At 26.5% G+C, this 25,216-nt stretch overlaps 1 protein-coding gene across 1 annotated transcript; it reads left to right on the top strand.

The window, feature by feature from the left end:
* Nucleotides 1-14,845: 14,845 nt before the first annotated feature.
* On the top strand, nt 14,846-19,474 carry LOC106764649 (subtilisin-like protease Glyma18g48580). The gene is made up of 11 exons (XM_014648963.2): nt 14,846-14,996; nt 15,090-15,199; nt 15,280-15,377; nt 15,461-15,625; nt 16,762-16,885; nt 17,053-17,596; nt 17,674-17,774; nt 17,850-18,098; nt 18,179-18,290; nt 18,371-18,584; nt 18,699-19,474. The coding sequence occupies exons 1-11, from the start codon at nt 14,913-14,915 to the stop codon at nt 19,232-19,234; spliced, it is 2,337 nt and encodes a 778-aa protein (XP_014504449.1). The 5' UTR covers nt 14,846-14,912; the 3' UTR covers nt 19,235-19,474.
* The last annotated feature ends 5,742 nt before the right edge of the window (nt 19,475-25,216 follow it).

The following is a 25,216-nucleotide window of genomic DNA, read 5'->3' as shown; positions in this document are numbered from 1 at the left end:
ATCTCATTAAAGCTTGGGGTGCAACCACTTAATCAAACTAAAAGAAAACAAGGATTTACAAGGTAAAAAGTTAGGAAAGGGTTGACAATTTCTCTTGATTCATCACTGAAATCATGGTAAAATATGTCATTATCAGATTTGTTCGAATATGACTTAGAGTTGACTTTATCCTTACAATTTTGTTGGTTATTATTTTAACAATATTGAAGTTGCTAATAGTATTAATTTATTTATCAAATTTGGCACACATAGTGAAATGTATTAAGATTAATGGAAAATTATTTTTTATGTCACGTGATTTACATTTTACTACAAAAAATTAGATGTAAGAAAATATGGTATCATTTTTGTAAATGAAAATAACTTTTTTATGTCGAACTCCTTATGGACAATGTAAATATTACTTTGGGTGTTATAAAATCTTATGTAAATGAGTATTTATATGTTTGACAATAACTGACAATAACAGATTTGACCTAAATGAGTTTTTAAAATATTGTAACACATTCGTCTTGGTCTCATCCTAAGATGATGTAGCACAAAACGCAATTGAATATGTTTTAAGTGTCTTCACCTAAACATATTCAATTCACATGGTATCTGATTATCATTAGGCAACCTAAGTTATTAATGGAGTATTGATTATTCTATAACTTAGTAAAATATGATCAAACACTTACTGAAACAAGGTAAATGGACTTATTGGACTTAAGTTCAACCCATCCATATAAGAGTCCACAAACATAATAAATTATATTATAAACAACACAATCATTAAGATATCTTAGATACACTCATTAATTACATATTTAATACTTTGTTGACCTTTGAAGTTGACTTGAACATAAAAGTGTCCTCTCGAGACACAACATCTACTCATCTTATGGTGTGTTCACTTGGGTGAGAGTGATTAAGTGGATTTGAGGGTAATTTTTGTTGTTGTTTATTTGAGTGAATTTGGAGGTAAACGAAAGTAGATTTTGAAGTAAAGTTTCTGAGAATTGGTGTAGGATTTAATTTATATGACAGATTAAAAAAATTTACTTCGAAATGCGCTCTCGTTTACCTCCAAATTCACTCAAATAAACAACAACAAAAATTACCCTCAAATTCACTCAATCACTCTCCCCCAATCACCCCCAAGTAAACACACCCTTAGTGACAAACACTTTAAAAACAAAAATTAGATATATTCATAGAATTGAAATATTTGTATCTATTTTTTTTTTACTGTGTAAGAATATCACTTCTTAATAACTTTTATTCTTAAGATTCTTATTCCAACTATAATTCATTAATATAGAGTTTGTATTTCAATTATAATTTCATCTGATAATTTGTTTCTAATTTCTTACTTGTCTATTTTTATTTCAAATATATTTTAATTTTACATACTACTGGACTTTGAAAGATAAAAAATTTTCGTACCTTTTATTGTAGATATTTTTATTAATAATTTTGTAAATCTAAATACCAATTTTCTTTATATAGTTTTTTGTTTGATGGAAAATATAAAATGAATACATTATTTTTAAAAACAAAAACACCACCTTTTACATTGATTACTTCGTAAAAATTGAATCCATTTTCTACATCGATTATTAATCGATGTTGAAACTCATTATTTTTTATATTGGTGACATCTAAGTTAATTTCTCAATCTTCAATTGTTTATTTCCTTTGGTGTAAATGTACTATATTTTTAAAAAAATACTGTCAGGTGTCTTTAATATATAGTTTAAAGAAATAAATTATATTTTTTACATGTTATCTTTTATTTTTTTTTTTAAATTGTAAGAAAAAAATAGTTAAAGAAAATTTAAATATTTTGTTTTGATGTCAAGGCTCAAACTAAAAGTTTATTTTTAATACAAATAGGTAACGTCCACCTTTTGTCTAATATATTTTAACTTCAAATGTTAAAAGCCTACTATTTTTTTTCTTGCTATTATGGTGATGGATAGTTTCAGCAATCGAATTTCATTTATATTTGACTAATCTAAAGTAATTTAAAAGAACCATATTAATTACTTTAGGAAAATAATATAAATTCAGATAAATTAAAGATATGCATGTAAATACAACAAATGAATGCCTTAAATATTAAAAGTGGTGGGTTTAGGGAAAAAAGATATGTGAAATAAGTTGAAGATTAAATAAAATAATGTGGTAAATGTTAAATTCATTAATTAATTGAGTTGGTCTTACATTATATTTGAATTATCGAAAGAATTGGATAGCAAAGGTTTCAAACTTCATTTTCAAAACAAAATTAAGGAGAGGTTTTAAAATAATTTAACCTTTATTTTCAAAATATGAGTTGCGAAAGATACGCTGTTATTGATATTTCTTTTATAAAAGAAATTAGTGAAAGCATATCCATTTAAGTATGTGTGTTCAATTTTAATTTATGGAAACAAAAGAAATAAAAATTAATTCTTTTAATTATTATCAAAATAAAAAAAATTAAATTTATAAAAAATATATTCTTAAAAGATAATTTTAAAAAAATATATAAAATCTAAAGTGTAAAATTAATATTAATATAAAAATTAAATATGTTTTTAGTTCCTCAACTTAAATTTCATAAATTGAAATTCATTCTAAATTTTAATACATTTTTATCTCTAAACTTAAAAAACGAATGTGTAAATACTTTTAATCCAATTAATTAATTTTTTTTTACGTTTCAAATATATTTCATTCTAATATTTATATAATTTACACTGTTTTGATCGTTTTCACTTTAATATCAGTTAAAAAAAATATATTTGACGTATCAACAAATTTTAAACATAATTAGATTAATAATTATATACATTATTTTTTTAAGTTCAGGAACAAAAATATATCAAAGATTTTTTCAAACAAGAATCAAAGTAAACTGAAATTGAAGCTAAACATTAACTGATATGGTTTCTAAAATTTTGAAGCAAATAGTAAAACCCATCCAAACGGGCCGTTTTTTTTAAGTATCTAGACTAACTTTTAAATAATTTATACTTTCTGCACCTCCATAAGGGCTTTTTCTTTGTGTCTCCTATAATTTCTTAGCACGCTCCTATAATTTTTAAAATGATATTTCATCCTTTATAAATAAGTGAATTTCAAATTATCTATTTTGAAAATATTTTAGAATAAGGTTTTTGAATTTTCTGGAATATTATTTTTTGAATGAGATTTTAAAATAAATTTTTTGAAATAGAATTTCGAAAACAGAATATTTGGATGAGATTATTGGAAATAAGCTTTCTAAAACAAATATCTGTAATAAATTTTCCAAAAAATATATAATATTTTCCAGAATGAATTTTTTGAAATATATAAAATATGTTTGGAACAGAACTTTCTAGAAGGAGCTTATTCCGCAAAGTATTATTTCTCTTTTCTTCTTCTACAACATTCTTCCTCTCTTCTTCTTTCTTTGCAATGGAAATGGAGCAGTGGTGAAAACAACAGTAATGACGGAGGGGGTGTGATAAAATGAGACAGGGTATTTCTGTTAGAATAATAGAACATCTAGTAATAAAGGGGTGCAGGAAGTAAAGCCCGTAAAAATTAAAACCCTTGTTTAATTTAACTGTTATGAGAAAAATGTATTGGCCCAAAGTGGCTTTTATATTTGAGGTGTTTCATCCTGGACCTTCAAGGCACTTCCAACTTTTTCAAAAGATTTACTTAGTAAATATCCTTTTTACTTTTCAAGTAATCTTACACATTTAACTCTGTACTTTTTTAACAAAATTTTTAAAATTTTATCTTTTATTTATAATTTCATAACTATTTAATTTAATTTAAAAACTTAATATTATTTAATATTTTTTCATATTTTAATAATTATTAAAATATATTTTTTTTATTTAAATTAAATTATTATTAAAATTTAAATAGAAAATAAAATTTAAGAAAAAGTCATCGGATATCATACACAAATTTTTTTAATAATTTGTTTTTTATTTATAATTTATTAATTATTTAATTTAATTTAAAAGTTTAATATATTTTACATTTAAATAAAAATTAAAATATAATTTATATTATTGTAGTCGTATAATATTAAAAATAATAAAATAAAAATAATAGTAATTAAGAAATGTAAAATTTTTGAAATCCTATTTTATTAATTTAATATTTTAATATAATTTAGTATATTTATATATTAAATTATTATTTTTACTTTTATTAATTTTATTTTATTTTTTTTATTTTAATTTTTGTAATATAAGTGTTATATAAAAAATTAAATTATTATTGAATTTTAAATAAAAATAAAAATTAAAAAAAAAGTCACCGGATATTGGTATCCGATAACATAGTCGTCGGATTTCCAATTCCGATAAGAATGTTTTTAATTTATACTTTATTAAATATTTAATTTAATTTAAAAATTTAATATCATTTAATATATTTTATATTTAAATAACTATTAAAATATAATTTATATTATTATAGTACTAATATTAAAAAATTTATAATAAAAATAGTAATAATTAAGAAATATAAAAATTTTGAAATCCTATTTTATTAATTTAATATTTTAATATTATTTAGTATATTTATATATATTAAATTAGTTTTTATATAATTATTTTTATTTTTATTTTTGTAATATAATTATTATATAAAATTTAAATCATTATTAAATTTTAAATAAAAAATAAAATTAAAAAAAAAAAGCCATCGGATAATTCCGATGAAATGTTTTAAAAAATTTGTTTTTTATTTTTACTTTATTAATTATTTAATTTAATTTAAAGATTTAATATTATTAATATATTTTATTTTAAATAACTATTAAAATATAATTTATATAATTATAGAACTAATATTAAAAAATAAAAATAAAAATAATAATAATTAAGAAATCTAAAAATTTCGAAATTCAATTTGTTGATGTAATATAATTTAATATATTTTATTATATTAAATCAGATTTTATATAATTATTTTTATTTTTATTACTTTTATTAATTATTATAATTTTAATTTTAGTAATATAATTATTATAATAATATAAATTATATTTTAATAATTATTAAAATATTAAATAATATTAAATAATATTAGATTCTTAAATTAAATTAAAAAGTTATCAAAAATATAAATAAAAGACAGTTTTTAAAAAAGTTTAAAAAGAATCCAGAGTTAAAAAAAATGTAAGATTACTCTAAATAGAAAGAGAATAAGTAAAAAATATATTTACTAAAACTAAAAAATAAAGTTTTGAAAAAGTTAGAAATTCAATATTAGATATTGGAGATGCAGGATGAAATATCTTATTTTAAATAGAAAGTGAAAAATAAAAAAAATATTTATTAAGGTTAAAAGTAAATTTTTGAAAAAATGGAAGGTAGAAATCTTGGAGGTACGAAACACCCTTATATTTTGATTACACTTTCAAAGTTGGTTTTACCTTAACTAATATCAAAAGTTCTTATTTTTCAAATTAATTATCATTTACCATTATAATGTATAAATTTCAACTACATCTGTTTTCAACCAATGTTGAAAGGTTCAAAATAATGATTTTAAATAAGTTTTTTACAGTTGAAAAATATTTAAAGACTTAATAAGCAATTTTCAAATGATTTATTGAATAATTTATAAGAAAATTAAAAGTCATAAAAAATTACTCATTTCAAGAATATATTCGAAAGAAAGGTATTATATCGGTAAAAAAATATAAAGAAAACTAGAAATGCAGTGAGTAATGATATTTTTGGATTTTTGGTTGAAGAATAAGATACACTAAAATTAGATAAGCACCCTTTTATGAGGTTTTTTATACCCTCTTTTACTTCTCTCTCTTCCTGATCTCTTAAAATATTTTCACATAGTTCTTCAATAAAAACTTTCCTTTTTATTTAATTTAAAGTTTTGACAATGACATAAGAGATTTGCTTAATTTCTTTCTTATCTCCTGTACAAATAGATAAGGCAGCTTCATTCTCTCTTTTATTTAATAATTCTATATTTTTTTATGTTATTTTTTTGTAAATATTTCTTTCTTAGTAGTAACAAAACATTTAAGTATTTTAAAAATAACATAATTTGATATGTTATACTTGAAAAATATTACATTATAAAATTTGAAATGTTAGAAAATATAACTATGCAAAATCTTAGATTCATCACCTTGAAACTCAAATTTTTCCATAAAACATTAATATGCATGTAATATAGATGGAGAATAAAGAATAAGAAACCCATTGAATGATGATATCGAACTCCAAATTGATGTAGAAGTAGAGATGTTGTTTATGAGAAGGAATGGGAAATTATAGTGCAATTATTAAATAAATAGTATTAACATATTTCATTATTTTGTTTGAATTTTGCAAATGATTAAAAAACTGTTTAATTTTTAGTAATTGTGATGTTTGTTTATTATACAGACAATTAATGTTAATATACAATTATCCTGAAAGAAACTCTTTTTTTATTTGTAAATATAAAATTTTTAAGGCTAATTATATTGACGTTAATTTTTTTTCTTTAATAAATTGACTCTAGTAAATGATTTCAAATAAAAGTAAGTTTTTTTTTATATAATTTTATATTATAAAACATAACATATACTAAATATCAATGAACACATATTTAATTGCATTAAAGAGCTGAAATATGAAATTGCTAGAAGACAAAATTGTAGAAAATTATAGTGCAATTATTAAAGAACAATAACATTAAAAAGTAAGAACAGTAAAAAGCAATAAAGTTAAATTGCACGATCAATAAAGAAGTTGCTGAAAATGCAAACAATTCAATCACAAATTCAGGAACAAAACAAATTGAAAATCTTTTTATTTTAATTTGATATTTATCTTGTGAGTTAATTCCTTTGGTAACTATAAAAATGTGGTAGTCGTAAAAAGAACTAAAAGGCAAAAACTAAAAGAAGAATAAAAGAAAAAAAAAAAAACTCTAAAGTTTTACAAATGATTTCCGTATATAGTTTTTAGTACATAAGAAGTTTTATATAACCTCTTAAATATGAAGTTAAAACGAACCTAATATGAGCTATGACATAATTTTTAAGTTCGATTACAAAAATTAAGCTAAAAAAATAAAAATAAATTATTTTACCGGATTTTCTTTACAAATTTTGTAAAATCTAAAATAAAAACAATAAACTAAAATATATAAAAAAAAAAGTTAAAATATGTAAATAGATTTGGTAACTGTAGAAATGTGGTAGTAGTAAAAATAACGAAAAGGCAAAAACGAAAAGAAGAATAAAAGAAAAAAAACATTAAAATTCTAAAGTTTTACAAATGACTTCTGTATATAGTTTTTAGCACATAATAGGTTTATATAACCTCTTAAATATGAAGTTAAAGCGACCCAATAAGATAATATAATTTTTAAGTTCGATTACAAAAATTATGCTAAAAAATGAAAATAAATTATTTTTCCGGATTTTCTTTACAAGTTAAAATATGTAAACGGACTGTTAAAAGTAAAATCCGTTGAAAGGAAAATAAATATGTTAATGTTTTGTACTTTTATTTTTTAATACATATCTGTAAATACATGTTATAAAATTAGCAATTATGTTTTATTTCATTTTATTAGAATAATGGGATTGCTAGACTTTAATGATTTACATGAATAAATAAACACAATTAATAAGTAACAATTTTGAACAAAAAGAAAATAAAATAAAATCACATTATCTACACGAACACATGGTGAAGAGTATTATTCTTTCTTGTTTAGCATATTTCTTTGGTTGAATAAAGAAAAAGTGTTGGGAAAGAAGTATAAATATTCTGCCTTTATCTCATTTCCATTTTTTTTTTTAATTTTCTCTTTATTCTTTAAGTTTCCTTTAAGCGGGTAGAAACAACTTTATTCAGTGATAAGCATAATGCACTTTTCATAAAGTGAAGAAAAATAATGTTGATATAATCACACACATACACAAAAAATCAATTAGTAACCATGTTGGATATTTTTTCTGAGATAAATTAGAAAAAATTACCTTTCCCATATGAATTGTTCATATAAACAACTAATACTACTTTTAACCTAAATTTATTTAAATTTCTAATCATGTTCATAAGTGATTTGAGTTTTATATGTTGTTTTTACTCAAATAAGACATATTTTGTTTTATTTATTTATATCAACACATCTTTATTAACTCTAATTACGATTGAGTCTCATTGCAATCAGACATAATTAAACATGAAGATCATCAGACTCATATACTTGTTTTTCTGAGATAAATTAAAGAGATTAAGTGCATTAGTAAGTTACCTATATAAAACATTTCACATCACATCTAACACAAAACCATAAAACTTAACTTTTATGAGTCTTGTTTTATTTCTTATTTTTGGCTAAAATCCTTTTATGGTTCTAACTTTTATTCGTATAATTCAATTTTTTTTTTTGTTAATTAAGACCTTTTGTGTTAAATCGATTCAATTTATTCATTTCCATTATATTTCTATAAACAACATTATTGTTGTCTTTTATATATCATGTGTTAGTTTATATTTTTTAAATTTTGAGTTTTTTATTTTTTTAAAGTCTATTTTCACATGTTAGGTTGTATTTGCCACAGCATTAAGTGTTAGGACCACATTACAATGTAAATGTCAAGTTCAGAAATCTTGATTGAATTGAGTCTTAATTTCCTTTTAAAATTTTGTTAGAGAAATTAAATTTATGAATACATCTTTTTAAATATATAAATATTTAAAAAATTAAAAATTATTTTAAATATTAAAAGTTATAAGTGTTACTTTACATATTTTTAATATTTTAAAACAATTGCAAGTTTAAAATAGGTATTTTTTTTAAATATAAAGAAATAAAAGAATAAAAGTAATTTTAATATTTAGGTAAAATTATTTGATATATAAATTCTAACAAATTATTTCAATATGTATATATATAAGTTTTAATTACGCATAATTACTAATTTTATCCTATTTTTTAGAGGGACTACGTTGTTTCATTTAAAAAAGAATTGAAACAAAACTAAATAAAAATTTCAAATATAAGAGTAAAATTGAATATAATATATTGATATTAGATGATGCTGATTATGACATGCGACACTAACATATGTACTACTAACAATAATATGTGACATGTTACATCATTAATTTATTACATGATAAATATACCAACATAATTTATTCTTTGAAATGTATAAAATATATTAATATTATATATTATTTTAATATAAAATATTCTATAATTGTAAAGACTTAATAAATGAGATTTTAGATAATTTAAAAATAATAAAATTTGATTATTTTAATATTAAAATGTTTAAATATAAATCTATAAGATTTTTATTATTTTAAAACACATTATAATATTTTTTTTGTTTATGAGTTCTTCTCTCTTCAATTGGACCAATCAATTTTTCATATGTGTAAGTTGAGTTTAAGTTTTTTTTTTTTTTTTGTTATTTATATGTAAGTCTTCTTTCATTTATAAATATGTTTTTAGTCGACTTTTTATTTATAAATAAAAATAATCTTATCTGATCTGAAAAGTAAAAAATAAAAAAAAATAATATTTGTAAATATCCATTTGTCTTATATAATAAATATATATATATAAAACTACTATTAAAAAGGTATTTTTATAATAGTTAAAGTATTGGCACAATCCTTGGAATATCTAATACTAAAACATCATGATAACCTCTGTAAGAAAAAGCTTTCTTAATTTATATATTGGCCAGTATCAGTAGCATCTCAAAACAGCCATTTAAGTTATGATATGCAGTGCAGTTGCTTTTCAAGGTGTACAAATCTTTATCATAAAGTAATAACAATCTTTAATAAAATAAAATAAAATGTATGTAATTAACTGCAATACAGTGACCCTTTAAACTATAGAGGATTCGAATCCTTTAAATTATAATTTAAAACTTTTTTCTTAACAATAAACTAAGAGAATGTGAAGTAGAAAACCCAAAACGAACAAAGGAATAATTCTTTAAGATGTAAGGTTCAGTTTTATTATTAAATTTAAGGGCTAATGATCTTCACCTTTATACAAAGTTTTATTTTTTTAAGAATTTAAATATAAATTTAAGTTTTATAAAAATAGAATATCATATAGAGTGAAGGCTCGTTAATTAACCTACTATTTTAAAATTTAAATTAAGAATCATAGTAATTTATTATGTAATTAAGTTCAAATTTTACTAGCATTGTGTTTTTTAATAAAATTTCTCCTTGATAAAACCCAACAAACTTGACTAGTGTCTAATAAATCAAACTAGATTATAATAATGCAATTGAACTTTATCTGAATCCAATTTTTATTAGTGATTAATTAGTTATATATGTTTAATGCTTGTAAGTAAGATTAAACTACTATTATCTTAAATAATCATGTCACTAAAATACTAGTCGTTTGAGATTTTATTTTAATTGCTCCTTTTTATTCTTTATATCCAACTTTAAACAATAATAATAGAATTAAACTATATTTGAGCATCAAAATCTCTCATTTCTGGTAACCATTCCATTAATCTCATTCAAGTGCTCAAATAAAGTGGGCAAAGAAAGTAGCTTTTTCTTTATTCGAGAGAATATGGGTTGAGAAGTTTCTTAGAAAATTTGGGTAATGACTTTATCTTTGGAATAAAATTTTCCTTTTAATCTCCTAAAAAACAGAGAAAGACATAAACAAATGTTTATGGTTTCTCATCATTCTTTCTTGCTTCTTCCTCCTAATAATTGGTGTGAACTGCTGTGCATGACATTCTTCATTATCTAAGTTTTCTTTTAATATATAAAAGGAATATTTCAACTAAAATCTTAGACACATGAGTTATACATATATTATGACTATACGTTTGAATGTATAAACACACATTGTATATTTGTTTATCATTATATATGTTTGACAATACACTGTTGAATACTGTTTAACAATTATATTGCTATCAAAATTTATAACATCTTTTCTTTTCTTTAATTGTCTTTATATAATATTGGAGTGCGTGCACTCGTTTTTTGTTCTCATCTCTGGTTGATTGATGAAAGAGGGGTTTTGTACAATTATTTTATTAAAGAGGCTTTTTCTGATTTATTTTTATTATAAGGTGCATTTTCGCTTAGTGCTAAAACTACTAAGGAGATTAATTATATGCATGTGATATGTCAGGTGTGATGGTCAACAATAGCAATTACTAAAGTCATAAAGTGGTGAATAGAAGCATCTTACATGGCTCTTTTTGAAAAAAAAAAAAAAAAACTTATTTACTGCAAAATTTTCAAAGGTTGGGCCATACGTTAGACTTACAATTCTACTAAAGAAGAACATTTTGAATATTTTTTAATATTATTTTTAAAAGTAAATTCTTTGGCCATTTTTCACTTTTATTTACTCTTGACTTAGTATTTTATTTAACAATTAATGAATAAGTTGTATAAGACAAAGATGTTAAATTTGATGTAAAAAGAGTGATGGTGGAATCGATTACGTCAGATGGTGTACGTGATGAAAGATACGCATACAGCTAGACAGTGAGGTGGAAAACTTTTGCTTTCTGACAGAAGACTAATGAACGGTGATTGGTGTAAGTAAAGTTGGAACTTGGAAAGGGGTTCGGTTTCATTTGCTTGGAAACTTCAACCCAATGATAATGAAAAATAACAATAATCAGGTTAATCATTTGTGTCTAAAACATGTGAACATGTTTAAAATAGTATATAATACTACTGTACTGTTTGAGTTAATGATTGATAAAGATTTTTATTCGTTATAGTTCATTTAATATTATAAAGATCTAACACTTAATAAGGATGATTAGTATTACTAAAACGAATTAAAAATTTTGAGTAAATTTGGTTTATTATCGGTTTGAGTTGAGTTAAATTTACAAAAATTTGTAAATTTTGGTATGAGTTAAAATTGAACTTGATTTACTCGAGTCAAATATATGGTGAGTTAAATTTATTCATCAATTTATTTATAAATTTTAAATTATATTAAAAAATAAAAATTTTAACTCTAAAAGTTCTTACTTTTGAGTTGAATTAAAGCGTTGCAGAATAACAAATTTGGTTTCAAACAAAGTAAATTTTGTTTCCAACTGTGCAAATTGTGTTCCTTCACAAGAAAATTGTGTTTTCCAAGAGATCCTGTTCCCCAACAATGCAAATTGTGTTCCTTCCCAAACAAATCATGCTCCTTAGCAAGTAATATGTGCTTCCTTCGCAAAGCATTTCGCACTATTTTCAATTGTTGCTTTTAAGACTATTTTCAATTGTTGCTTTTAGGACGACGAATTGCCTCCTTCACAAGCTCTTCCAACTGTGTTTCTTTGTTTTTTTTTTTGGATTGAAGAAAAAAAATTACAATTAAGTAAACTGTGAGTTAATTTGTCTAACCCACTAATCCGTGGATTGAAATATGTTTAAATTTTGAGTTCATTAGTAAGTGAGTTGGGTTGAATTTGTTCAATAAATGAATGATTCGTTTTGACAACACTATTGATAGTAGTTTAAAAATAGTGAGACTTGATTATTTAATATTAAAAAGTTCTAATATAAATAGTTTTGTTATAAACAAGTTTCATTATTTTAAAACACACAATCTCTCTAGAAACCACTTTTCTAGAGTTTTTCAACTTTTCTTTAAGAATTCTTCTTTCTTTCTGTTTGTTTGATTGAATCTAAACAACTCTTTTATGTAAGTTAAGTTTATGTTCTTTTCTTAGTTTTTTTTATTATATGTTACATTTGAACTTTTTTTTCACTTGTACATGTGTTCTTTTAGTCATTTTTATAAGTTTTTATTAATCAATAATCACAATGGTATGTCCTAATCATTTTTGTGATAATTTTATGTGTAGATAAAACATCTACAAGTTAGGATAAGTTTCTTTGAAATTAAATTCCTTGCTTAAAAAAAAATACGACATATAGACCAATTATCTATTCAATTTTTGTTTGAAACAAAATTCACAAAATATATATAAAAAAGAAAAAAAAGAAATATTAAAATTTACTTCATTATATATTGAGTTGAATAACAATGTCACATCAACAAAATATTACAGTTTAATTCAACAAAATCCATTAAATTTTAATTTCTTTTAGTCAAAATTAATATAATAATTTCCAACTTTTAAACAATATAACTTTGGTTTACTCATAATATAACTTGTAATTTTATTAAAATCATAAATCAAGACCTTTTAACTATATAAAGAATAATTATTCTCAACAAAATTAATTGAAAACAAATTCAATATAACTTAGCCTAGTCTAATCATCATTTAACTCGACAATTATATTTGTAATATTTTAATTTTAACAGTTTACAATTTATAAAATAAAATATTATAAAATTGGTAAACAAAACAAATTATCTCAACATATAAATACATTATGTTAATACAATTGTAAAAAAAATAACTATAAAGATAAAATATATATAAAACAATTAAGAAAAATTACTAGACGATATGGAAGGATATTATATAGTGTTATCGTCCTTTACCATAGATGTTTCAACACATATTTTTCATACATCAATAAGGTGATCATCGCAAAAGAAACAAATAAACACACAAAAGAATACTAAAAGAAACAATAGGTAAACTAATGTACAAAAGATTTTTCATAAAATAAACCTAGAAATATAATCATACATCATTCATAAAATAACCATATCACATATAGACTCAATTATTGAGATGAAGCATTGATGTGAAATCTCGAGGAGTCTTACACTTGTAGTGACTTTTTACCTTTGTAAAGTCATTGTTAATGGGTTTCACCTATCACACACAAAGTTAGTTCGTTAACATCTTTGACCAAGATAAAACCTCTAGACCAAGACCTCTTGCACCTCTCATCATATACCTCATTCTACTCTACCTAAGCTTGAATGATTATTATAGCGACAAAGTAACCTCCAAGATCGGGACTTCCACATCAATGAGTACATTAATGAAACACCACCATAGAATCTCCCCAGGAAGTCCATGGAATTACATCAAACACATATGCAATACCCATCCTTATTACAATATCATACATGAATAAACACCATGATACTCTTATACGTACATAAACTACATTGCATTTTATCTCAAACAATCAAAGAAGAAAATTTTAAACATACACACTCGCGCTCAGAGTGGCGTCCAATGCCATACTTATCGCAAAAGGTGGTGCTCTGCACCAACTATGACACTCAACGTCATTCTTCTCACAATAAATTGCACTCAATGACACTTTCTAGCGCTTAACGCCTTAAAGGTAAAATCCTATAGACCTGTGTCACTCAATGCCAAACCATACACAAAACTAAGCACTCAATGTCACCTTGACACTGCCGAGTACTATCCCGTTTACAAAATAAGATGTTCAAAATCACCTTGACATCACATATCAAACTTATATTTTATATTTTTTAAGAAAACTTATACCTGTTGTGTAATTTTATTGTAGTATAACTTAATGAATATAATATATATATATATATATATATATATATATATATATATATATATATATATTATATATGTGTTTTTAAGAAATAGAAACAAAGTAGAGTGTTTATGATATTAATCTCATAAATTATGACATTAGAGTAAATTAGTTGAATTAATAAACATTATCCTAAACATTAATGAATCGTCATTTGAATCACGTGCATAAATCATACATTTTTATATATAAGATTATATATATATATATATATAATTAAAAATTTTATTGAAACCATAGTTAAACGTAGAAAAGAAAACGAACATCAAAGTAGAATTTTAAACATATTAAAAGTCTCCACTAACAAATGAAGTTAAAAGCAAGAAAAAGTAAAATAGAAGTAGAAAGAAAAAAAATGATACTTCTGTTCCCATTATAAGCAGAGGCAGAGGAGCGGAACAGAGGCACCCCTAAACAAGAGTTGAAGTTATGACATTCTCCGTCTTCAAACTTCTTCTGTCATCATTCCTTCTCTGCACTTTCTTGCAGGAACCCACCAATGCCCTTAGAAAGGCAAGTAACCTCTGCATTGCATTTCATGTTTTCACTGTTAATATATTGAACAGATGTAACATAGAAATTTGATCATGGGTGCTCTGTTTTCAGACGTACATTGTGTACTTGGGAGGGCACTCTCATGGTCCAGACCCTTCTCCCACTGATCTTGAAACAGCAACAAATTCTCATCATCAGTTACTCGCTTCTGTCTTAGGAAGGTAACACAACAAACACATTTGTTCTGTTAAATTAATGCTATCGAGACATTGGCTTTTATTAAAGTCTGTTACTTTAACAGTCATGAGGATGCAAAGGAAGCAATTATGTACTCTTACAACAAGCATATCAATGGCTTCGCGGCCTTGCTTGAAGAGGAAGAAGCAGCAGAAATTGCAGGTAAGCAGATATTGTTGTGTGATTATTAGCATTTCCCTCATTTTGTACATATATTGAAGCCACATGATTTTGGTCTGAAACAGAGTACCCAGAGGTAATTTCTGTTTTCTTGAGCAAAGAGCACAAACTGCACACTACCAGGTCGTGGGATTTTCTGGGACTGGAAAAGAATGGAAAAGTTCCTGCAAACTCTGCTTGGACCAAAGCAAGATATGGCGAAAACACAATCATAGCTAACATTGATACAGGTTTGCTTGCTCTTTATTTAAAACTTATTAAATCTACTAAGGTGATCGCGGATAAATTTTCATAAAATAACGATTATATCATGATATATTAGACAAAATATCATTTTAAGTTTTTATTTGAAAAAAAATGACCATGATGATATTTGACAACTATTTTTAATTTTTTTTACATGTGATTATTTTGTTAGTTCGTATATTTGAAATCGATCAATCACATGCTATTACATAAATTATTATAAAAAATTATTAAAAAAAAATTGTTAAAGATATATTCTCCAAAGAAAAAATATCTTTTCTTCACTTCTATATGATAATTTTTATAAAAAGATTATTTTTTATTGTAAAATAATCTCAATTTATTAAAATATAATTTGTCTTATTATTGTAGTTTTTCCTATACAATATAATTTTGAAAATATCATTACAATTTTTCCTCCATTGCAAATATCTTATAAAATTTATATTTTAATAGTAATAAAAGTCGATTAAAAATTATTTTTCTAATCTTATATTATATTTACATAATCTGTGTTTATGACTACCTAATGGATATTATAAAAGTAATATGTTAAATTATTTAAAAATCATTTTCATAATTTTATGATTGAGAGGTTACGAAATAATGTGTTTTAAACTTTATTGAAATATATAACTAATATTTTACTTCAATATAAAAAAATGTTTGAATAAATTCCTATGTAAATATTTATAACATGAATAATTAAATATTTTAAAAATTCTATCTATATATATACGCACATCAAACAAGATAGAATCATATTAAAGCATAAAAAATTATCAGAGGTGACCCTCACATATACATGGATAGATATTAAAAAAAATCACAAGAGTTATACATTAATTAGATTTCATTCCAATAAAAATATATTTATTATTAATGAGAAATAACCAGTTATATGATAAGATAAGGAGAAAAAAATTCTTTCTCAACGAGTCATACTCAATGAGAACTTATTACTTTCAACTCAAAATATTAAGAATTTTATAAATAAATGTATAAATAGTTTTGCTGGTACTTTGCCATTGAAATTGGGATTTGTATCCATATTTTGAGTGATATATAGAGAACCCCTTATTCTATACATTTTGAAGCTAATCCATTTACTGTTGAGCAGGAGTTTGGCCGGAACACCCGAGTTTTAACGACAGAGGATACGGGGCAGTGCCTTCAAAGTGGCGTGGGAAAGGTGTTTGTGAAATTGACAGTTTTAACACTACACAAAAATATTTCTGTAACAGGTCATTTTTATTTCTTATTTCAACGTTTACATTTTTATTTCAGTCATCATAAAGTGAAAGATTACTTTACCCGTGAAATTGGTACATTATAACTGAAATGTTTATCATTGGAAAATGTTAATATGGAATGGATAACATGGTAGAAGCTAACGTAGTAGAAGATTCAGGAAGCTGATTGGAGCAAGAGTATTCCTGAAGAATCGCGAGGCGGAAGGTGGGGAGATTGAGAGAACGTTCCGCAGCGCACGTGACTTCGTAGGGCATGGGAGCCACACTTTATCAACTGCAGGTGGTAATTTTGTTCCTGGTGCGAATGTAGAACGTAATGGCAGAGGCACTGCTAAGGGAGGGTCTCCAAAAGCTCGTGTTGTGGCCTACAAAGCATGTTGGAATACACTGGACACAGGAGGGTGCCACGAAGCAGATTTACTGGCAGCATTTGATCATGCAATTTATGATGGCGTTGATGTCATCTCCGCCTCTGTTGGTTGGTCTGATCCCTACAAGGAAGCTCTGCTAACCGATGGTGTTTCCATTGGATCATTCCATGCAGTTGCCAAAAATATTGTCGTTGTTTGCTCTGCTGGAAATGATGGCCCCTCACGTTCATCCGTCACAAACGTTGCACCTTGGTCTTTCACTGTTGCTGCCAGCACCATGGATAGGGATTTCCTCAGCACCATTTCTCTTGGCAAGAAAAAACACCTTCAGGTATCATTTTTCTATCCTATCTCAACATGCATGTGTACTTTTGTTTTGTTAACTTAATTTGACTACACTTGTATCAGGGTGCCAGTCTTAATCGAGGCTTGCCACGACCCAAGCGAAAGTTCTATCCTGTTATATCTTCTGTCAACGCAAAACTTCGAAATGCTTCCGTTAATGATGCGTAAGCTCTATTTTTATTTTTACTTTTACTTCCCAGCATTACTTCAAACACTTATACACGTGTATGTTGGTGCAGGCGTGTTTGCAAACCAGGAACACTTGATCCTGCCAAAGTAAGAGGGAAAATACTTATTTGCCTTCGAAGTGATAAATTACAATCTGTTAAAGAGGGCGAACAGGGTAAACTTGCTGGTGCTGTGGCAGTTTTTGTGCAGAATGATGAGCAAAGTGGAAATTTACTTCTGGCCGAAAATCAAGTTTTACCTGCTGCAAGTATAAGTGGAACGAATACTAATTATGGCAATGTTACAGGCGGCGGTGGCGGGTAAAGTCATATATTATTACCTCGTATTAATTCTGTGTGTGTATAGTGAAGTACTCCATGAATTTATAAATATGTTGCAGGATGTTTGCCTACTTGAGTGCTGCAAAAACATATCTAAATGTAAAGCCAGCTCCAATCATGGCTGGATTCTCATCTAGGGGTCCTAGTCTGGTGCAACCGTTGATACTAAAGGTCTATAATTTATATTTACATTTTGTTATAGAAACCTGGGAAAATGCGTGATTTTTGATTTGTAAGATAATTTGTTTCAGCCTGACATAACTGGTCCGGGTGTGGGTATAATTGCTGCCTTTTCACAAGCCGCGGGTCCTTCTAATCTTGCATCAGATACACGAAGGACTCTTTTCAATGTGCAACAAGGAACCTCTATGGCCTGTCCTCATGTTGCTGGCATTGCGGGTCTTCTCAAAACGTACCATCCAACCTGGAGTCCCGCAGCTATCAAATCTGCTATTATGACTACAGGTACACCATGCATGCTTAACAAAATGTTTTCTCGTATTCATAAAATACAAAATGTTCAAGCGCAACATGTTATCNTGGTGTCTTATNAACAACTATGTTCTTGATTNATTTCAGCTACNACTCTAGATAACACGAATAAACCAATCCGGGATGCATTTGATAAGGTAGCAACTCCATTCGAGTACGGAGCTGGACTTGTTCGGCCTAACCTTGCAATAGACCCTGGACTCGTTTATGATCTAAACACAACTGATTACTTGAACTTCTTATGTGCTTCTGGTTACAATCAAGCTCTACTCACATTGTTTTCCAATTATAAAATCTCTTACAAATGTCCCGAGTCTTACAGAATCGAGGATCTGAATTATCCTTCTATTACAGTGCATCATCCTTCGTCAAAGCCTATAAATGTTACTCGCATTGTTACAAACGTTGGACCTCCAGGCACGTATGTTGTGAATGCTCATGGGCCCAAGGGGATAAAGGTTCGTGTCCTACCAACCTCCTTGACTTTTAAGAGAACTGGAGAAAAGAAGAGGTTTTGGGTTATTCTGCAGGCAATTGCAACGCCCAGAGGGTTACCTTTATTTGGGAATTTGATTTGGACAGATGGCAAACACAATGTAACCAGTCCTATTACAGTGTTGTAACCATATTATTTACTGTCATCTTTGTCATTTGTGTTTGTATTTATGTTTGCTATTGTTTATAGGTTGTATTTTAGGTGTGTTTCCTATTCCTGTTGCATTCAACTTTGTCACAAAACTAAGGTATGTTTAGACTGTTGTGGTATTGAACTTTGTTGCATCTGAACTAGTTCGTAATTGGCACAAACATGTATTGAATCCGCACCTTTGAAATTTCAATACACGGTGTTGGGTTTTTTTTTTTTCTAAAGAGTAATAGTATTATGACATTTTACATTTATTTAATACAAAATAGAAGGATGAATTGATCTTCACAGTGTAAAGTTTTATATTTTTTTAAGAAAAAAAAAAGATAAAAAGTAAATAAAATAAATGTAAAAAATTTAGGTGTGTGAAAAAGAATCATTTTTCTTTATTATTATAATAGATACCTTTGAGATTCTTCTAGATTAATATTCAATAATTTTACACTTTAATATATTATTGTCTTCAACACTTATTTCTCTTATTTTTTGTTTTTATATTTCATGTTGGTATTGTTTCTACTCATGTTTTTTATTTTCAATATATATTTTTTTCCTATAAGAAAAAGGACATAAACGTCAGTAAAAAACGTTTTTAAGAAAACAAAGAATAAAGTATGTAACTCTTTTGTTATTGGAGATAATGTGACAGAAGTTTTTTAGAAAAATTAAAAAAAAGTTAAAAGAATAATTCTTATTTATTATTTTAAAGAATATTATATTATATTATATTATTATATATATATGACAGAAGTTTTTTAGAAAAATTAAAAAAAAGTTTAAAGAATAATTCTTATTTATTATTTTAAAGAGTACTATATTATATTATATTATTATATATATATATATATATATATATATATTATTAGTGTAAAAACGTTGTTTATTGTCACACGTTAAACGTCGGTTAAGGGTAAGCTCGACGTATATTGATGACCGATGGCATTTTCGTAAATAAGTTGGTAATATAGGCGTTAGTTAGATGGATCTCCGACATTTATAGTGTTTTAGACGTCGGGTTTTTCAATTTGACGTCTATATTTCTGATAGTTAGGTGAAAAGTCATTTCTTTCAGCATTATAGATGTCAGTTCGTAGCGGGCCCCAACATCTATATGGCGGAAATTAATGCTACTCATCTACCTGTCAGACATATAGACGTCGGGGTCCTTCTAACTGACGCGTATATGTCTACCAGGTATGTGAATAGTGACTCTTTTCCGCGTTATAGACGTCGGATCCCGCCACATTGACGTCTATATACAATTCTAGACGTCCGTTGCCTCAGTAACCGACATCTATAGTCTTACTATGTATGTGAAAAGTCATTCGTTTCCGCCAACTAGACGTCTCATCCCGCCAAGCCGACGTCTATATATAATACAAATATTAATTTTAAATCGAATGGACGTCTTATTAGTCAGGCAATCGACGTATATGCTATTATAGACGTCGGGTTTGTATCCAACTAACGTCGAATTTCTTGTTAAATAATCCTATGAACCAGTGGTTTGCGAACCAACACTTTCATCGTCTGCGCCTTTTCTCTCCGCTGCATTGCATTTCTAGGTAAGTTTTTCTCTCCTTTTAACCATTTAAAGTTGTTTTTACTCTGATTAAAGTAATCTTTGATGTATTATAACACATTTGAACCGATTAAAATGAGTTTTCGTTGTGTTTTGGTGCGGTTTTTTATTGTGTCTTTGGGTAGCGTAGTGCACCTTCTCCCTTTGCTAGTTTCCTCGTAAGGAAAACTTGCGTTTTTTGGATTTCTTATGACATTTCAACCCAAAGACGAACTTGGGTTGTTGCTTATGTCCATTTTGACCGCCAACGAAAGACCGTATTCTTTTTCATTGGCGGTCGGAATGGACCTAGGAAACGACCCAAGTTCATCTTTAGGTTGAAATGCCATAAGAAATAAAAAAAACGCAACTTTTTCTTACGAAAAAACTAGCAAAGGAAGGAGGTGTTACTACGCTACCCCAAGACACGACAAAAACCGCACCAAAACACAACGAACACTTCATAGACGTCGGTTAATGTACTGTCTGACGTCTATAATGCCCATAAACGTCGATTAATGGAATGTTTGACGACTTTATAGACGTCGAACGTGTGACTGACTAACGTCTAAGGTGTCCTTAGACGTCGGTTAGTGCAATGTCTGATGTCTTTATAGACGTCGTTCTTTGAACTAAACCGACGTTTATATCGACGTCGCACCTGCAGAAATCCGACGTCCCATTAACGTTACCGGTAAAGACGTCGGTTCGGGAGATGACGTTAAAAACCCAAAATAACTGACGTCTAAAGTCCTTTCTGCACTAGTGTGTGTGTGTGTGTGTGTATATATATATATATATATATATATATATATATATATATATATATATAATTCTTTATCTATTAAAGGAATGACATCTACACAAATTTGCACAAATTATAATAATGTCTAAATTATAGCCAACACAATATTTGATTATCTAATATTTACTAATAGAATATTTGACATATGTTAACATCTCCACTCAAGTTGGTGCATGAATATCATACATTCCCAACTTGAATAGAGACTCATTATTAAACACCTTGCTTGACACTCCTTTGGTGAGAATATCAACCAACTGTAATTTTGAATTTACAAAAGGAAAATAAATTATTTAAGCTTCAAGCTTCTCTTTGATGAAATGTCTATCAATCTCTACATGCTTTGTTCTATCATGCTGCACAAGATTGTGAGCAATTGCTATAGTTGATGTATTGTATTGTCACAGTACAAACTCATAGTTTCATTTGGTTTAAAACCCAAATATGATAGCACATTTTTAATCCACAAAAGTTCACATACACCTATTGTCATACCTTTGAATTCTGCTTCAGCACTAGATCTTGTTACTCCTCCAATTTATAAGATTTCTTCCTACAAAAGTAAAGTATCCATATCATCTTTTAAACTGCCCAATTTGCATCAGTGTACCCTTTTACCTTTAAGTTTCCATGATTTGAGAACAAAATTCTTTTTCCAAGAAAGGACTTCAAATATCTTAAAATCCTCTCAAGAGCATCCATATGAAGCTTTCGTGGGTCATATGAATAAATTGACTAACAACATTCACTGCATAGGTAATATCTGGACATGTATGGGACAAATAAATTAATTTTCCTGTCAGCCTTTGGTATCTCCCTCTGTCTATGCTTGCTGACTTTAAGCATTGAAAGGGATTATGATTTTGTTCAATCAGTGTATCAAACTGGTTTACTCCAAAGCAGCCTAGTTTCCGATAGTAAGTAAAAAATATATTTTCTTTGGCATAAGAAAATACCATGTTTTGATCTAGCTACTTCAATACCTAAAAAATGTTTGAGGTTTTCAAGTTGTTTCATCTCAAATTCAGATGCAAGGTATTGTTTTAAACTAGAAATCTCATCTTAGTCATTTCCTGTAACAATCATGTCATCTAATATATAATCAAAACTGTAATTTTTCCTTTTCCTCTCTTAAAAAATAAGGTGTGATTAGAGTTACTTGCTCTATAGTCAAAAGTCTTCATAGACTTGGTAAACCTTTCAAACCATGCTCTTGGGGATTGTTTTAATCCATATAGAGCCTTCTTTAATTTGTAAACCTTCATTCCAATTGAATCTATCATGCTTGGTAAGAATCTATATAAATTTCTTCTGAAATTTCTCCATGTAGGAAAGCATTTTGCATATCAAATTATAGAAGAGGCCAATCTTGGTTTGTTGCTAGCGACATAAATATTCTCACAGTGTTGAGCTTGGCTACCGTGCAAACGTCTCTTGGTAATCTACACCATGAGATTGAGTGTAACATTTATCCACAAGTCGTGCTTTATACATCTCAATAGTTCCATAAGCTTTATGCTTAATTGTAAATATCCATTTACAGTCTATAGTTTGCTTCCTTCTTGGTAAGGACACAAGATCCCAATTAGTATTATTTTATTCTAAAGTTGTCATCTCATCAACCATTGTTCTGGTCCATCTATGATCTACTAAAACTTCTTGTATATTACTAGAAATAGAAGTTGAAGATAATTGAGATACAAATGATGCATATGTCTGGGATAACTTGTGAGATACAAATGTGCATGTTTGTTTATTTTTGTGATGATCACTTTATTGGTGTGAGCATATGAGAGATAGGTTTGAAGCATCTCTAGTGGGGGACAGTAATGTTGCGAAGTGTCGTAACCGAAACCACGATGGGGACGACGAAACTTTTATCAGAATAAATAAAACTTTAAAAATTAGTGTTTAGGAGTCACTAGCGTAGTTTATTCTGGAAAGTTACATAAAAACCATAAAATAAGACATGCTCTGCGAAACAAGATTTTGACTCTGGGAGTCGGTTACATGTAAAGAAAGTATTAGCACCTTACAGGTCTGCCTTCGACAGTACCTTTAATTAACGGTACAAAGTTGATGTGGTTTTCAAAATGGTCATTTTTCTTCAAAATAACAATGCAAGATAATACAAAAGAAACAAAAGGTATTTTTTATGTTTAGGAAGTTCGACAAGGATTAACCTTGCTCTTACGTATTCTTATGTGAGAAATCAAGAGTACGTAGTTCTTTTGATAAACTTCATTGAAATTCTTCATAGAAAATAATTTTGGGAAATGATTTGGATTTTTAGGAGAATAAACCTGACAAGGACTAGCTTGCTCTTACGTATCTCTATTTTTGATGTAGAATCAAGAATCACGTAGTTTTGACAAAGATTATTTATATGAGAATTTTGATATTTTTAGCTTTTTGGATACTTTGTAATTTTTTGGTATTTTTTTTATATAATTGAAGAATTGAGGGTAGTAAGCACTATCGCACGAGTACTCATACGGTTATTTGATTATTTTATTATTTTGGATAATGAGTACTAGACTAATGCATACGATTGCACGAATAATCATACCACTATTTAATATTTTATTTTTCTATTTAATAATTTTTACTTTTTATCTTTCATTTTGTAATTTTTATAATACTAAACTAATATTTACATAAATATTTAAAATAAATTATAAAAATAGTAATTATATTTACATAAGGTTTTAATATAAAAGAACGGTATTATTTATCTAAGTATTTACAATAAAAAGGATGGTATTATTTGCATAAATATTTGAAATGAAATTGTAAAATGAGAATATTTACATAATTATTTTAGAAAATAATATTAAAACTATATTTGATTATTAACAGATACTAAACTATATATTTTTTATAATTTTATGATTTATCCTTTTTATTTAAGAAAAATAATATTTGAAAAAATACTATTACAAGCTTTAAAATTATTGTTCTAGTTTTATAATTTTATACTTTTTTATTTTTATGATTTTTTATTAAATATTTATTTATTTATATTAAAAAGTGAGTGTTTGGGGTGCAGCTAACAAATAAGGTCATATGAGAATAAGAATTGGGGTGCAATCTGATAAAACAACTGATAATAGGGTTGCAGGAATGAAAAATAGGGATGTCCCAGAAAAGTAAGTCAAGGCTGAATGCAGATTTTAGGGATGCCATGGAGGGAAAAGAGGCCAAGATCTTTAAGAATATACAGAAGTAGAAAAGGAAAGAAAGAAAAAACGTAGATTGCACTATATGAAGATTGGTGAGTAGATGAAAGGAAGGCAAAGATTAACTGGGTGAGTTTTTCGGATCATTATCAAATTTTCGAGTTAATTGGTAAATTTGTATGAGTTTATGTTTTCATATATGGTTTTCGAATTAATTCAAAAGTAAACTCGTTTTATGCATAAATTTGGTAGAATTGTAAGTTTAGAGCTATTATGTGAGCTTGAAAGAAAGAAATATTAAAAAAAAAACACGTCATTTGGAGTTTAGAGTTTCATAACCTAACTGTCACTGTATATGGTGTCTCTCTGTCTCTCTATGGTACTGCTATAATTTTTTTATATTATATATTTAAT

Source organism: Vigna radiata, chromosome 6, assembly GCF_000741045.1.
Source record: "Vigna radiata var. radiata cultivar VC1973A chromosome 6, Vradiata_ver6, whole genome shotgun sequence".
Classification (NCBI taxonomy): domain Eukaryota; kingdom Viridiplantae; phylum Streptophyta; class Magnoliopsida; order Fabales; family Fabaceae; genus Vigna; species Vigna radiata.
This window is presented reverse-complemented; position numbering and strand designations above follow the sequence as displayed.